Below are 18,089 nucleotides of genomic sequence, written 5' to 3' on the forward strand. Positions count from 1 at the left end.
TAAATCGCTCGCAATTGACACACTATATATTATTGTCTGCGAAGAGGGTGTCTATGAAGATTATGATATAAAACTAAATGCATGTTGACAAGTTGATAGGCACGTAATATTACAAAAAAAGCGTTGAAAATTAAATTTGTAATATAACATCATTATGAATGTGTGTAACAGTATTATTATTATTTAATATACTTACCTATAGATATAAACACTATAAGTTTACTAAATATAGGTATTCGCATTATTTATTTTGATAATGTTATTTCTTTAGTATTTATATAACCATCTTATGCTATCGCCAGAGTTTTTTCTGGACCAAAAATGTTCAGGTGTCGACGATACGGCAACTTAAAACAAAGACTTATAGAAGAAGAAAAAAATACATTAATACCTAAAAAAAGATTACGTTGTTTTAAACAAAATTTAGCGAGTAAAAGGAGAAAAAAAAATGTCCCGAATAAAAAATGGCTTGTCGTTCTGTATTACCTATAATATATTTATTTATACTTACCACTTATGTCGGACGGTTGTTTTGAGGCTGATCGGTTTTACACCTTATAAACCCACTTATTTTTTCACCTCGACGAGTTCCGCGATTACGTTTTCCGCGAGTACCTACATAAATAAAATCATCAATTCGCAGTGTGCCAGATTACAATATTTTTTAGGCCATGGCTTTTATCGGTAAAACGTATCTTGGTAGTAGGCGCGTTCTACTTATTATCATCGAGCCGCGGACGAACCAGCATTGTTTTTATGGCTGATTTGTCAGACCTCGTCGGCGGCGCCGAACAACAGCGAACTGTAATTTATATAGTGGTGAGGAGAGCGATGATGATGGAGTTATAGACTATAGTATATAGTTTAAATGTATTAGGTACAATGTAATAATAATATATGTCATATTATTGTATATTATTTATCAGATAGGAAAAAATAATAAATTTTACGAAGTGATCTCTAGGTATGTACAATGTTAGGACCTATGTTTACTTTTTAAAAACAGCTTATAATCAAACATCGAATCAAAAACTGTTTTATTTTCAAACCAAATCAGCTCAACTCTTTAAAAAAATTGTTCATAACCGCCATAAATCATCATAAAGTAATGATTTTGTGTGTAGGTAGGTACATCACGGGAAAGTCGGAAAATGCGCACGAAAACCGACGACTGATTTTCGAAATTCGAATAATTCAAAACAAAGACATTTTGTGACGTAAATTTTTTAGGATAACACAATAGTCGCTGATGTACAACGTTTCACTGTTCTCAAAATCATCTCTCCGCTAATCGTCTCGATCGCGTTTTATAGAAATAAAAATACTTAACAGGCGGCAACGTAATAGTATAATAGTAGAAGTAGTGTGTAATACTAATAACGAGAACGACGACGTCGATGATGACGATGATAATGATAATAATGATAATGATGACGATGATAACAATAACAATAAAAATAGACTATTTTCCAGTCCGTTGGGTACGCATCTCGGCGATGGCACGAACCCAGTGGCGGGAACAGTACCGTTACCGCAAAGTTAGGCTAGTGGCACATTGGTGGTGAGGAGTATTTTCCGAGTGTACCGTTCGTCAAAATAATACAGTCGTCTGCGAATTATAATAATTTGATGTATACGAATATAACATGCGGTGTTATTGAATAATATTAAACGCGCGTGGCAACATATAACACGAATATTAATATTGAATGGTATTTCGGTACTCGCAGATTCTACCAACGCAACTGTCTGTTCCTTCTACCCCATACCCATCTATAATATCAAATATATTGCGCATACGGCGTATTTTTCCAAGGTCGCTCCGGGTTACTGTTATAATATTACAGTCGATAATAACTAATAAGGGCTGAATTTAACTTCAAAGGCAAAGAGCATTTATTTTGTACTCTCCTGAGACCGAAATCTTACAAAAACTTTTGCATCCGTTGTAGTGTTTACATACACAGCCAGACAGAGAGAGAAAGAGAGAGATCACTATGTTGTTTGAGGATAAATTTACTGTATTTAACTTCGTCAAAAAGTCCCGTTTACTGAGATAGAGTTTTAAACTTACTAGTTATGAATATAATTTGATATGGTCGTGCGAGAGAAATTATATAAAAAAAAAATAAACAAATAAACGAAACTGGATAATTAAAACGTTGTTAACATAATATATACAATATTTAAAGCTGTAATAATAATCATATTAAGCGACGCAACAGTACAGTTTGTGTAGACATTTAACGGGTTCATTAAATCACAATTTTCCGTTGAAACACGAAAACTATTATTACGAGTATTACGGATAAACATTTGTCGGTGTGGGTGTGTTTAAAGATATAATAAATACATAATATACGTAAAAACAAACGGCGACGTCGTGAATTCGTGACACATTATATACGTTTTGGGCTCGTCGTTTTCCGTAAAATCGTATTTTTTTTTTGCGCCCATCCATCAACGACGATAATTAATCGCGCTATAATAACGCGTCCCACGCGAATTTAATAACCATATTATATTCAATTATTATCATTTATCACTATTATATTTTTATACGCACCGTAAAACAGCGGTTTACCGTTGCGGGGCGGCCCGTTCTTCCCGTGTTGACCCTCGTGCCACCCGCAGCGAAAAATATACGTATAGTGATGAGTACACAAATTATCCATACCTATTACCTAAAAATATGTTAGTAAACGGAAAATATCAAAACTATAGAAGTATTGGTCTAAGAAATAATATTGTTCTTATAAACTCAATGTTGCTATTGGTCTTGTTGTAAGAATATTTGTCTTTCTTTATTCACAGAATTCATACATATATATTATACAGGTTAGAATTTTGTAGAATTATTTTCATGGTTTTTAATAAAAGAAAATTGGATGATATTATCATTCGGTTCAACTTACATTATATTTAAACAACTTCAATAATTACGTTTTTTTTTCTAAAATTATTAAAATATTGATTTTGAAATAGTCATATTGAATTTGCCTTTTTTCCTGATTCAATAACTCATTCGATACTTTTGTCTACACTGTTTACAGTCACTACTCATTATCACTCTGATTATTTTATCAAAACCATATTATGTAACTTTATAATAATATTATATTTTACCTTAAAAATGATGCAAATACCTATACGTACGTCATATATACAATTTTTATAATAGTCATAAAATACGTTAATAGAACATTAACGACGCATGAAATAACGAATAAAAAGCATACAATCAATGAATTAAATGATATTTATACTAAATATTAATTATAATATTGACTTCTAATTGCTGTTATTAGTATTACAATATTTATATTCAAAGTAGAGATGAGATGTATTAACAGTTTTTTACGGACATAAATCAATATTACTCAATGTCTTTATAAATAAATCGTATCAGCGACATCTTTGAATTAATATTTCTACTTTGTTATTATATTCACACATCAATATCTATGTTTATTTTGAAAAAAAAATAGTACTTATAAAACAACTTTATTTTCTAACATGATAATTTTCAATTATTTCTTATCTATTATCAAAAAATTGATAATTTCTTCGAACGCCGATCAAATACTTTATTATGTTATTATAGCCGTAATACAGTGGAACCTTAAAATACTGGACTCTATTAGTCTATGCAATTGTATTCATTTTTTAGAGAAGTCCGAAATGTAGAGGGTTCAGTTTGTAAAAAGTTAGTATGAGTTTGTTTCTAAAAGGATGTCCACTGGTTTCACTGTAAGACTTTTTTATTCAATTTGTAATTAATTAATTTAACTCAGACTGAAAGTGGTTTTTTTGAGGAAAATTGAGAAAAATTATCAGAAAAACTGCTGCAAGGTTAATAGCTTAGGTTAGTCTTCTCACTACTAGACCCCTGCCAACTAATTGTATGTTATATTAATTCATTATATGTATTTACTGTTCAGTATTTGTAGTTATAAGCCGTTGTCGATATTACATTTAATATTGGATAGACTTTTATGAACAGAAAAACTGCTGATCAGTCGATCGGTGATAAAATCTCAAGTCACAGACTTGAAACTAAAAATATATTATGTTTGAATGATTAATGATTATTACTATAAATTAATTTAAGTTATGTTATAGACATAGCATATATAATTTATTATAACTATTTAAACAATAGTTCACTATAGTTTATATTCATAAGCTTTAAGTTTTTTTATTATTATTGTTGTTATTAATAATTATATTAATTATAAGTTATTAAGCATCTTCTAGAATATTGGTACAAATATCTAATGTTTTTTTTTTTTTATAGATGCCAGTACGCGGCGTTCACGTTATTACTGATTCAGGTAAGACAACGAATTTATTAATTATTGTTCAATTGTTCATTGAATGAGTACAATGTTTCTATTGTATTGCTTAAAGTGAATTGATCAGTGCTCGGAAGTTGTAACAATATTCATATTACACATACGTGTTGTCGTATTCAAAAAAAAATTGTTGCTATTCACACATTTTTTTTTTTTTTTAAATAGCCCATTCTATTCGAGTAAAACATTTTGATACATGTTATTGAATATTAAACGAAATAGTTTGATATCTGGGCAAAATAAACATAGTTATAACTAATCGAACTAATCACCATTATAATTGTAATAACAATATTATATAATACTGTTTTAATTTCAGAAATGATTAACATCATTTTCTTTTTCAAATATATGCTCTCTCTAAAGAACTCTAAATTTATATTTTAAAAGAACATTAAAATATGCATACAAATTAAACAATTTTCTGTGTATCAATAAAACGCATGAAATATAATAAAAAACAAAAAATTAAATACCATAAATGATTGCGAAAATACATTTCTTGGATTGTATAATATGTATAATCTCTCATAACTAGGAAATGATATGTTACGATTTCTGAGCTCTGAATTTGTTTTACCGTGATATAATAATTTATATTTTTGTGCACAAAGATGCGTAGTATAAGATATTTCGAAATCATTAATGTCTGAACTAGACATATTGAGTGGCAGTATGTTTTAATATACGGCTACGCAATACAAGTCACTACTATGTGATATTTTATTAACATTATGCATAAGTTATTTTTATTCTGCTCATTGCCATGGTCGGATGATTGGGCTATAAAATAATTTGATATAGATAATTTTTATGAGATTTTAAAGATAATCAACATTTTCAAATGTAAAATCTATTCAAAATAATTTTCTAGTGACTCCACGTTTGTAGGGCGTACTATGTACTATTTGTCAAAAAATTAAGAAATTATGTAGAAAAACTATTTCGCTCAGAAAATAACACAACAATTTTTAATGATAAAATAAAAATCTTATAAAAATAAGAGAATTTTTTAGCGTGCGCAAATGTATAGACGTATAGTAAATTTATTTTCCGATATTTAATAATCAATTTTTTTCAATTTGCATGTTAACAAATTCTGTTTCTTCACTAGAACCATATAGCTCGAGTAGTTTTTGTCATCACCGAATTGTTTTTAACAAATAGTGTTTAACAAACTGTTTACGGATGTGTTGGTGTCTTCGTTATTAATATTATGCGCTTACTAATTTAATTTTTTTCTGACATCGAAGCAGAATGGTGCAATGATACCGTGGGCGGTATATATTTTTTCCCCGAATCGTCTTTTTTTGTGACTATAGATATAATTATCGTTTTGTATTATACGAGAATAACAAAAAATTCGGATCCAATTACATTTTTTTCCATGGGTGCGTTTATTTTTGATTTAAACATTTCTCATTGTACTCCAAAGATAATGACAATAAGCGAGATAATTCATTGTGAACGGGGTAATAATAAATAACGCATTACAAATTTGTCTCGTTTTATTAATAGTTGGATAATTACGCATTATAGTAACGAAAAACCACGCACCAAACAACAGTCTTAATAATAATATTATTATTATTATCATAACCATATATTATTACAGCTTCAGATGAAAATTAATATACCCAATTGACTTGATATATAATATTGTAATATCCACGCGCAATGGTTTCGTAGTTATCTGGTACAATTCGATTTATGTTCACGCCGCCACTGAACCTCCACCTTGTACTAGACAATTATTTATATTAATTGGTTTTATTTTTTTTATGTATATACCCATTACCAACAATACGCTATTATTATAATTCTTAACTTCATTCATTCGGAAAAGATAAAAAAAATATATATCATACTATAGTATATAGCAGACGTCCGCCCTAATATTATCTGCATTGACTTTAAGTTAGTGCTACTCCCGTGGGTGTGTTCGAGACGTATTATTATATCGAGTTCGAATCATTACTATTGTTATCGAATTTCAAAAAACTGAAATTGCAAACATAGAACAGTTGTTTTGCTGTTTTTTATTTTTATTTTTTGACGGTCGTTCGAGAAATTAATTATAAGAATATTGAGCTACCACTAACTATATAATATATATAATTTTTTTTGTTTTCATATTTTTCAATTTCAAACATAATGTATACCTAAACACTAGACGTTCAATATTGGAATTTCATACTTCAAAGTTATTTAATATTATATTATAGTGTATAGTTAAAATTCAATTACAACAGTCCGCGAACGAAAACACTTATACATCGAATTCGTAGTAATTGCATTAAACTGCAGCACTGGTACGTTTGGATGTTTGTTGATGCAGTTCTATTGTTCTGCATTATATGTGGACTTGCTTATATATAACTTATAAGTACCTAATGTAGGTAGTAAAACGTAATCTTCAACCGATTTTAAATTGATTTGGTAATGCAATTGTATAACCTATATAATAATATCCTTTAAGATGCCGATAAAAAATAAATAAATGCTTATTGTACAATTGCAATGATAGTGTTCTTCCGGTCAGAATCTTAAAAAGTACCGTTTTGACGGTGAAAAGGGTAGTGATGTGTGATGTATTATACTACGGCTGGCATTGTAATAGTACCTATCTTATTGTAACGTTTTTGCGATTTAAAACCATGACATTGTAGAAGTAATACATTTGAATAAATGTAGGTGTATTTAGCGCGAATGATTTACATAATATATTTCGCATTCGAACCGTAAAAATAATGTCCGTAACACACATACATAAATTACACACATACATACACACATACAAATAACTGAAGGTAATAACATAGCATAATTCAGATTTGTTAGCATTTATATAATATAAAATTTAGGTGTAATTTTTTGAAAGAAGTAATCGTGACCGGGTTAAAAATATATAGAAAAACGTGTCCACGATCAGTTGTCCCCGCTAAAATGCTAAATAATCGCAAAGAACGCAAATTGAATAAAAATAATATATATTTTGTCATTTATAAGAATAATATTATATGATAGAGTAGCAGTAGCTCATTGTCGTACACTCCTCTTCTTGAGACGTTGCAAACGCCAAACGGCAAACGATTAGTGGGTCTTTACGACTGTATACCATTTGGTCGTTTAAATTATTCAGATAAAAGTTCTGTAAATTCATTGATTTTGTCACATAGAAATCTACTCCCATTTTAATATAAAAACAAACATTCGTTTTTGACTTCGGAAAAGTAAAACCTAGTACCATATATTGTTATGTAAGTATAATGTATATAGCAAAATACCATTCTCTACAACAATTGTTTTTACTACTTTGTCGTGTATATCTGGTATGCAAAAATTATGTTTTAGTAAACATTTAGCAGTATTTAAATAACCTAAATAAATAGAATCATGACAGACGTCAACTCTACCATATCCTATACTAGGGGTCACTAAACTTTTTTACCCGAGGGTCATATGAAAATAATTCAATATAATGGTAGAAATAAATTTGAGAAACTGGAAGGTGATGATCATAAATGATACATTACCTACATTATAATAATATACTAACTTAAATGTTGTACACAGTTAAGCTAATAATAATTAATAATTATTATCGAGTTGTTGGACTGCAAGCCAAATAAGCCAAGTTCACAAAGTTCCTTAGCCTAATATCTATTATTTATTATGAGGTGTATACTATTACTATTATGTAAACAACTGGGGTAATGGTCTAAGATATAAATCATAATCAGTAATCGTATTTACAATATTTAATTTTATAGACAATAGAAATGTATTAAACATAATAAATAATTGCAAGTTTTAAACGGTTAGGTACCTCAGTCGTTATTTACTACTTAGATAAGTGTATTGCAATTTATAGCTTAATACTGAATGTAGAAATATAATATGTATATTATATATTATATTTTATTCAAAAAATAATAAAAATAAACGAGATAACAATATGAATATAGTTATTTTTTTATTATTCGCTATAGTTATCAGGCGAGAAAGGTTCATGAGCCGAAATTCTAAAACTACCGATCTTCTATAATATACACTATTTTTTTATTAGTTTCAAATTAAATATGAACTCGATTTTAAACTCTATTTAACACAAACAAGCCTGGATTAAGTCCAATATAGAAGCCGATATATTTAGTTGTTGTAAATCGGTATCTATATAATATCACAGTACTCTTCTTGTCAATTATTGACGCAAAATACAAATATGGCGCATGCATAAAGTTGGAGTACATGATGATTTTATAAATGTAAAACACTAAATGTTTATCATACCTAACTAAAAATCTAAAAATCTATAAACGATCACAAACTAAAAATTATACCGTTTAATATAATTAGAATTAGGAAGGGTTGAGCTTATTTTTAAAGTACCTAATAATATTTTGACTTTGTTGGGCATTTAAAATGATTTGTATTGGAATACATTACTATTAACGGTAGTCGTGTTTTCTGCTATGCTAAAAAAAAAATAACGCTAACAGTTTTTCAAAAGAAATCATGATAATAATATGCGCAAGTCAATCGCAGGCTATATATAACAAGGCCGGTAATAGTCTTGCGGTACCTATACTGTAATCCTATTATAATATTATTATTATTGTCATCATTATGGTCGCCAATGGCCTGTCGATGGTCAACTGGGATATTATTACAGTTTGGCGACAAAAAGAACAGGATACATGCTAATGACGCGTAACCGACCGGTGCACCGCGATCGATTGATCGAAGACCAATATTTTTACGAACCCGTTTTAAAATTCGTCTCTTCTCGTTTTTGGCGACTACCGCAGGTTGCGATAAACAACCGGTCATGTATAGTAAATGCAATCGATTTGGATATGAAAGGGGGGCGCGGGGCGATAGTTCGTAAAAATAATTATGATAATATTCGTCGTTGACATTCGCGTATTATGTATTGCTTTTCCCATCCATTTGCGGTCAGGCGAACAGTCGTCACTCGTTATTTTTTGTTTTTAAGTGTATAAATAAATGTAAATCGGGAGGTACAATTTTTCTTTTCCATTCCGGTCAACAAATTATAAGAACATCAACTTCATCAGACCATTATTATTGGACCCGTCGTATACCGGAACTGTCAGTGTCTTCCTATGCATCATAATATGTATAAAATAAAATCTCTTATTATTGCATTTTTCTATAAAAAATATCGCGACAAATTTAATTATTATAATATAATATTATACCACCGTTCGGTCTGTTTTTATATTATAGTACTTTAGTATCCTTTCATATTCGTTTAACTAGTCTCATACAATAATTAACCATAATTTTAGTGATATAATATGAGAGTATAGAAGAAATACGTGTCACGCGTATTTCGTGGTGTCTTATTATGTTTATGACAATCATTAAGATTAAAGAATTTAAGATAAATCTTCCAAGATTCTTTTAAAATAATTTTTTGCAGTTCGTTCATATACCTAATAATAATATGCAATTTGGTTTTTTTTTTTGTCACAATTTTTTACTAATCGACTTTCAGAAAAATGTTAATTTGATCACAAAATCTCACACTGTAAGTACACACCAACTGTTTTTTCCCACCCATTTTGCATTAAGTAGGTGCCTATGATAAAACAGTATGCACTCCTTGTGTGGCCGGTTTTCTTCTCTGTCGTCTGACCACAAGTTAAACTAGGTTTCTCAGACATATCGCTCGATCTATTCTTTTCGTAAGATCCGGTCCAGTTATAAAACGATTCATTCACTGGGATTAGATACGTACGGTACCTATATATTATTGTTATGCGGTGATAGGATATATTATTTGTTCCGGCTTTGTATTATGTGGCGACATCTCGAGAATGTTCTTTTTCGTAGTGAAATGTTCATGTATAATATAATAATATTATTTGATGGATTCAGTACATTGCAATAGTATTCTATATCTGTCAATAACTGAGTTCAGTTTTAGACGTTCCCGTGACAAACATAGCACACGCGCGTTCCATTTCTATTCGAGGATTTATAGAATATATTATGACCGCGTCTGACCCACTCCCGTAATTTCTAGATTTTAAAACGTTAGACACCTGCGTGTGTATAATATTCCTGTGGTCTACCGCGAATAGGAGTTTTATAGGTATATCGGCCATAATGAAAATTATTTATCTCTCTTTCATCAACATTTCATAATATTATGTGGTTGGTAATAATATGAGAAAGGTTAAAGTCGTAGACGATCAATGATGCCAATGACTTTTATTTTTAAACTGTCGATGACCGGCTTTTGACCGGAAGATCACCGAAACTAATGAATCGTTTATAAAGTTACGTGACATGTAGTCGCCATCGTCATCTCTTAACAACCGGATGTGATTAAAATATAATATACAAGATACAACACTAAATTAAATTATTATTATTATTACTATGGATTTTGAAACACAGTCCCACGGGAATAAAATGACTAAAAGTCGTAGTAGCGCGGTCAGTCGCCGCTGTGACACACCACACAATGGACACTGTTACACAGAATTTAATTTCAAAATCGATGTGCGTATCGTACGTATCTCGTTTGGCAAAAAAAAAAAACTGAAAAAACCCATTTACCGCATCCGCTGTGTTAAAATACAATATATTATTATACATCATAGATTCGGATATACCTACGTGACTTGTAGTTTTCTGAAGTATCTATCAAACGTTCCGATTTTTTTGTCGATTGCAAAATTCCTGTGATCTATAATATAATATAATATAGTTTAATATACAAGTATAATATTATATTATATACAATATAATATATTAGGTAACCCTTTTTTGTGGATGTCGTCGAATTCATATCTGCAGCACAGTGCATCCCAAATATTTAAAAATTCAACCAAATATATTATAATAACGATAATAAAATATATAAAATGTATAATATATACATGGCGCTGATCCGCCGCGTTAATAGTCAATAAGACATTGAAATAATTGATCACCTGACATATATGCGGATTGCGAAGACGTATTCTCATTATACTACACTAAATGTAAGAATGTCACCACTATACTCACTGAGAGTCCATACTGACCGTAGCTATCTTTAGGGAGTATACGACGTTTTGAGTGTTCAAATACAATAATTCGTAACGTACATGTATTCAGTTTCGGTATAGGGAGCCCCCCTTTTCCAAACGATACGTATAATCCAAAAAAATACAGCTAAAATAGCCACTGATTTCGAAAGGTCCAGATGAATTATCGGTCACTGTCATTTTTAAAATAAAAAAAGAGGATATTTTTATGACATTGTTAGCATTACGTGCGCGTTAAATCGGTGTTCATTAATAACGTGTGACGGTAATTGATATCAATATAGCGTGTGTGTGTGAGAGATAAATACTAATTATTTGATGGTAACAGTAAACAATTTTATAACGTGGATAAAACGGGAATTTAATTTTTTCTTAATATGACAATAATTGTATTGGTCAATTGATAGTGATAACAAGGAGAAATTAATTGTGAGCAAACACCTATATATGTTTATATGTATAGTAAAACAGAAACGTACGAATCGGTGGTGGGTGGCAGTGTTAAAAATGTGTACAGCTAGACGAAGACTCGACGGGAAGAGAAGAAGACAAAAACGAGACGAGAAACGGGAGATGGCGGAATAGCGTATAACAATATTATATTATATACATAGCTACCGCCGAGTAAGTTGTCTCGGCCGTGGAGTGATGGAATAGGAAGGAACCGGTGGCGGCGGGCGATATAATAATAATAATAATAATAAAATAATATAAAATGTGTTTTGCGGCTTGTATTTGCTGCCGGTACACAATGCCGAGCGAATTCGTCACGTTATCGATTGTTATAACAATGGAGCACTTTTATTTGGTTCGTGAGATTTCGATGGGAAACAGGTGCTGCACACAGCCGCGTTGCACTATATTGTCGTTTGTCATTGACATCTCTCAACGACCGCGGTATGTACCTATGTATACGTATACACACACACACACACACATAATAACATCGGTATTGTGTCTTTCTTCTCCTCTTATCATCATCTCACCGAGCCCGTTCCGCGCGCGCACTTGTTTGCTCTCTATTATATTATATCATTATTACTTTACATTCGCACTCGGCGCGAGCGATCGCGATCTCTGTCGATCGGTAAATTCCGTTGGCGGACGCGCGTCAATGTCCTCGTTCTCGTGTCTCTCTCTCAGACGCGATGCCCCACCGCAATCGCAGTGTATAACACTCTTCGTATTATTTTTGTACATTATATTATATACGATAATACCACTCGGAGACTTAACGCACCGTATGTGTGTGTATGTGTGTGTGTGTGTGTCAAAAAACGAGACGAAAAGTGACAACTATACACACACAAACTTCGAACCGATGCCGGCGATAATGACGATAATAAATTGTCACGGACAACACTATTATGTGATATACTACGCGTACACTTATTATTTTATTGTGTACATCCGATTCACCACTGTCGCAGTGTGCAAATACGGTTCTTATGTGTTATAATATTATTGTTACATACATCATGCCCACACGTCATAATAAAAATAGCTATAGGTAGGTGTATACACAACAATAACGATATGATTTTTGCGCCACGATCGCTTCGCGTGTGTCCGATTTCGCGCAAACACGACCGTAATGATGATAATATATATAATATATAAGCACGTACGTTTCATGTTATACATTACACACATACCTATACGACAGTAATAATAACAATATTTGTACACATATTGGTTCGCGCATAACTGTACACCGAATTGAACAAAACGACATTGTGTTCTCGTCCTTTACGCGAGCGCGCGCGCGCATGTGTATAATACAACAAATGTACAATAATATAATAATATACAACGTTATAATATTATATTATTGTTTGCGTAGAAATATTAAACCGTTGTCGTTTTTTTTATTTATTTTTTTTATTGTTGTTTTTACATCGCGTTTTTATATCGGTCGTGACAACACGGAACTTTGCCTTCGACCAGTACATATGCATTATATATTATAGGCATTCAATGTGTACCTAACTATTATATAAGCATGTGCGTGTATATAGGTGTACGGATGTATTTGCACATTGTTCTCGTTCCACTGCAGAAATACCGTTCGGTAGGAAACTAAAGAATGACGCGACGCGTCCTGTCGTCCGTCCGTCTCCGTGGGTCGGTAGTAGATATTATGTATATAATATAGATAGATGCATAGGTAATTGGTATATCCTGTATAGTCGAATAAACATAACTTCCAGTACTTTGCAGTACATTATGTTATAAATTAATTACACACCTATACAATATAATATGATGTTTACTCCAATTCCTTTGCTCAAATTAAGCCTATTTAATATATATACGTGGAAGGTCCGTTGAAGAAACTTAACAAACTCCTTTGTAAGATTTAAATACCATATTTTGACGACGTCAACCGAAATCTGTAATAATACTTGTATGCTGTTCAAATAATTATACATCAGTACATCACTGTATAAACTACGAGAATTATATAAATAAATTCTATTATATAATAATACATGTCACATCGAAATTCTGTGCTGAGAGACTTTAATGGAAGACTGCACATGGATGAGTCAAATGAATTATTTTAAGATTCGTGTGATTGTGTGACCAAAATCAATTCATTCATATTGTACATCATGTACCATGGTTAGATTAGATAAGGTTAATTTCGTTTAAGGTACATTAAATTATTTAAAAAAATCGTCTTCTTAACAATTTATAGTATAAAGGATGTTTTAATTTAAACAGTAAAAGTAAATGCGACTAATGCAAGTTAATAATTGTATTACTACAGGACATTGTGGGTCATAATCTAATTTAAGGATAAGCTGGTGTCTGGTGGTGACTATAATGATTGGTTAATTATCCTGTATAATAAATTCTCATCGGTTCCGCCCGCAAAAAAATTATCTATGATATGCACATAATAACAATATTATTTTATAATAATAATAATATAATGTATATATATTCAATATAACCACCAATTTATTGCCAAAATCAATAGGACACGCGCCAGTTATGATGGAAAACGGTTTTCCGGCCAAATCCAATTTTTTTTTTTTTTTTTATTTACCGCACAGACATAAAATATAATATATACGTATATACGTACTCGCGTGTATATATTCAAGACCAATCACTCAGGTCGGCCGTGAATAACGGTCTGAAAAAACCAGAGCATGTAAATTTGACGACCGGTCCCGGCGCGGTGTTATGCATTCGCATATTATTGTCTCTATATATTATAATATTATAAAATGATATACATATTGTTTATGAAAAGGTGAGAAAGTTAATGAGAAAATCTTAAATCGAGTCAACGTTGAAAAGTTAAGGCTGAGTTAACAAAAAATATATTTAATTCAAAAAGTTTTTAGTTGACACGGAACAAAATATTAACCAAATGGCAAATACTCAGTGGAAAATAAGTTATTATTATACTGTCAAAAATGCAACCTATTCGTTTATATAAATCATTATCATTAGGAAATTATTATTTATAAGGTTTTTGCAAATTAAATCATTAAATTCATTTTTTTTTTTTAAATCACTATGTACCGAATGGCAAAAGATAAAAAGCGTCGTGATGCTTACGCGCGGGAAAAAAAACGGGCTGGTAAAAACATTTGCCGATGCACCTATAGTGCTCGGGTCTCATGTATTACCATTATCATGGCTTATGGGTTGACGGAAGTATTCGCGTCGCAAGTGGCTTTCCAGGAAAATTGTACAGGTACATGACATAACACCGTTACGATTGGTTCTGCGAACGGGTGGAAAAAAACCGCGATAAACATACCCGCACCGGATGCCGTGATGCTGCGCGCTGTGCGATGGGTACATGGTTTTTTTTCTTAATCAAACATTTAGATCGCACCAAGCCCCACCGTAAACTCGCTGAACATATATACACACACGAGTATTTGGACCGTGACTCGAGGTCGCATAATAATATTAATAATAATATGATGTTGTGTACAATCGTTCGGATATTCGTTGTGCAACAGACGTCGCGCGGTCAATGCGACGGACGATGACGATGACGAGGGGCGATACGTATCGGCCAAGGGTGTCGGTGTTGTACGCGTTATTAATTATATCACACGTTGTATGTTTTAATATCAACGTAGGTTATGGTTGAGCATGAAATGTATTATGTATACACGAAATAGGTAATACCGCTGCTAGTATGATAATAACATAACGTCTGCGGTTGCGGAGGCGGTGGCCTCTTCTAATGATGAAGCTATTGTCTCGAAACGCAATATTATTATTATTATTATTATTGTTACAAACGATCAATTTGCATACACAGTCCCTGTGCCCACTGTCCGATGACCCGTAGACTGCTCGACGCGTAATATACTTGATAATTAATTGCCATTGTGGCCCGTAATTCGCGGCGCGTGCGCACTGCTCGTTTAAAATTATAAAATATATTGTATTTTATCGCCGACGGATTACGTTTTGTTTCATTACGATGTTTGCGAAATTATTACACGTCCGCCCATCAAACACAATGAGACGTCAATGTCGCGTTCAGACATAGGGTAATCATGATATCGTCAATATAATATTGTAAATGATTGCGTACGCGCGAGTAGAATAATATTTGCGGCGCCGTAGTTGCAGCAGTTGCGAAACAATTGTCGTGTCCGATTAGGAATCTTCACGATTTGCTCGATTTCATTGCACCTTGTTGATACGCAATGTTATACTAACATTTGTCGAAGCTAATAACGCGTCCCGTTGAGAAGTCTCTAGTTTTTCCAATACCACAACATTGCAGTCATGCGGTATCATCTGTCGTGCAATACAGCAACGCAACAGTATAATGTCATAATAATTGATCTTGTTGACTTAGCTTTTAAATTTATTTTTACTTTATTTTTTCCGGAAGTCTACGGGGGACGATTTTTTTTTTAAATATCTTGATATTGGATTTTTGAAAAATAAGAAACTATTAAGTTATCGCCTACATCAGTTAAAGATTAACTCGTCCTACCATACGAATCCATTACAAGTTATAGCTGTACAATATACTATTTTATACCCATCATAATAGTCAAATTATAAGAAAAACTTTTTTGAAATTACAGAAAGGGCATTTAGTGAACCATAATATCTATTTTTTTTATCATGGTACAATAAAACCTTATGGTTTATGGATTAACTCTGTCACGTTGAACGATATTTCACTAACTTAACGAGTAGGTTAGTATACGACTATTGCTTGGCACATCTTTCAAGTAACAGTCTAGTCCTAAGGTTAGACGCACTGACTATATTATAAACATAAGTAATACCTATAAGGCTATGAGACTCATCGTATTTAAGTTTGTACGGTTATTCATTCGAAGTAAATTTACCATAGCGTTATAATAGATACCTTACTACACGAATTAATCATATTAACGCTAACGGAATAAGACAGACACGTTTGTGATGCATGTATATGTTATAATATAAAATTATTAAATATCTGTAAAGAGGGTTAGCAATAACAATAATATTATATCGAACGTTCTGAAAATTATGATTAGATACTGTTATATTTCGAATAACATAATATTATATTATATTTAACATATGCGTTTTGCACGAGTTGGCCGGTAAATCGAATACGGTGAAAAAAAGTCTTCGTATATATCTATTATTTTTTCTTCATACGTCGTACTACGTTATAATAATTTCAGATCGGGGGAAAAAAGTAGGTACTTATAACGTGTGTATTTATAGTTTTAGAATTTTATAATATCATAATATAATAAGTATAAACGTATTATTTTTTTTTGACGGTTACTAAACGAGCGATTATAATTTATACTAAATACCTGACGTCAATGTGCATATTAACCTTAATAATATACAAGAACACAATATAGTAGGCAGGTAATTATGATATATTTTAGGAATATTCATTAAACGTCATGTTAGAAGCGCACGAATTTTGGATAAAATTATCAACAACGTGTTGAACACGCAGTGATCTCTTCGCGCTTCACATTATTTCGTATGAAGCTATTTAGCGTATAACTTGATGGAGCAAATTATACATAATAAAAATACTACCGTTTTAAACATCAATAATTCGTTATTTTTAGCACCGAAATAATTAGTGACATGGGACATTTAAATTTGTACGATAATCATAACTAGGACTTGGAATTTATAGAAGTTAAAATCAATAAAATATGGAATCAAACATTTTAAATACACAAAAAAATTATTTGAAATAAAAAAATTAATAAATATTTAAGTACGTAAATAGTAATATTACCTACATAATACATATTTTTTATTAATATATATTTTTTTATTAAATAACCAGGACATTCAATTTATAACCGTATAAACACATCTTGTTAAATCTTAATGTTTACGCAATTACGGTATTTTGATATATCCTCGAAAAAACTTATTTAAAAAACGGTTAGGTTAAAAAATAAATGTAATAGGTACCTATTTTTGTTTTGTACTATAATAAAAGCCAATAATAAAAAAAAACAATTAATAAATTTATGGTTTCTTTTCATTTCAATAAATCAGAAAATAATTTATAACAAGAAGAATTTTTTTTAACCACGATTATTATAATTATAATTTTTATTTTTGTTCATATTTTTTTTACTTTTTTACTATAATTTTACCTGTCAAAAATCAGTTTCGATTAATGAAATACATA

General features: G+C 31.1%; 1 protein-coding gene across 1 annotated transcript in view; it reads left to right on the forward strand.

The window, feature by feature from the left end:
• The window catches only part of LOC132926316 (uncharacterized), a 75,603-nt gene that overhangs the window by 13,113 nt on the left and 44,401 nt on the right, over positions 1–18,089 (forward strand). Inside the window, exon 2 of the mRNA XM_060990665.1 lies at positions 4,298–4,334. Within this exon, the coding sequence (XP_060846648.1) occupies positions 4,298–4,334 (37 nt within the window). The remainder of the gene's footprint in view (positions 1–4,297; positions 4,335–18,089) is intronic.

Source organism: Rhopalosiphum padi, chromosome 3, assembly GCF_020882245.1.
Source record: "Rhopalosiphum padi isolate XX-2018 chromosome 3, ASM2088224v1, whole genome shotgun sequence".
Lineage (NCBI taxonomy): Eukaryota > Metazoa > Arthropoda > Insecta > Hemiptera > Aphididae > Rhopalosiphum > Rhopalosiphum padi.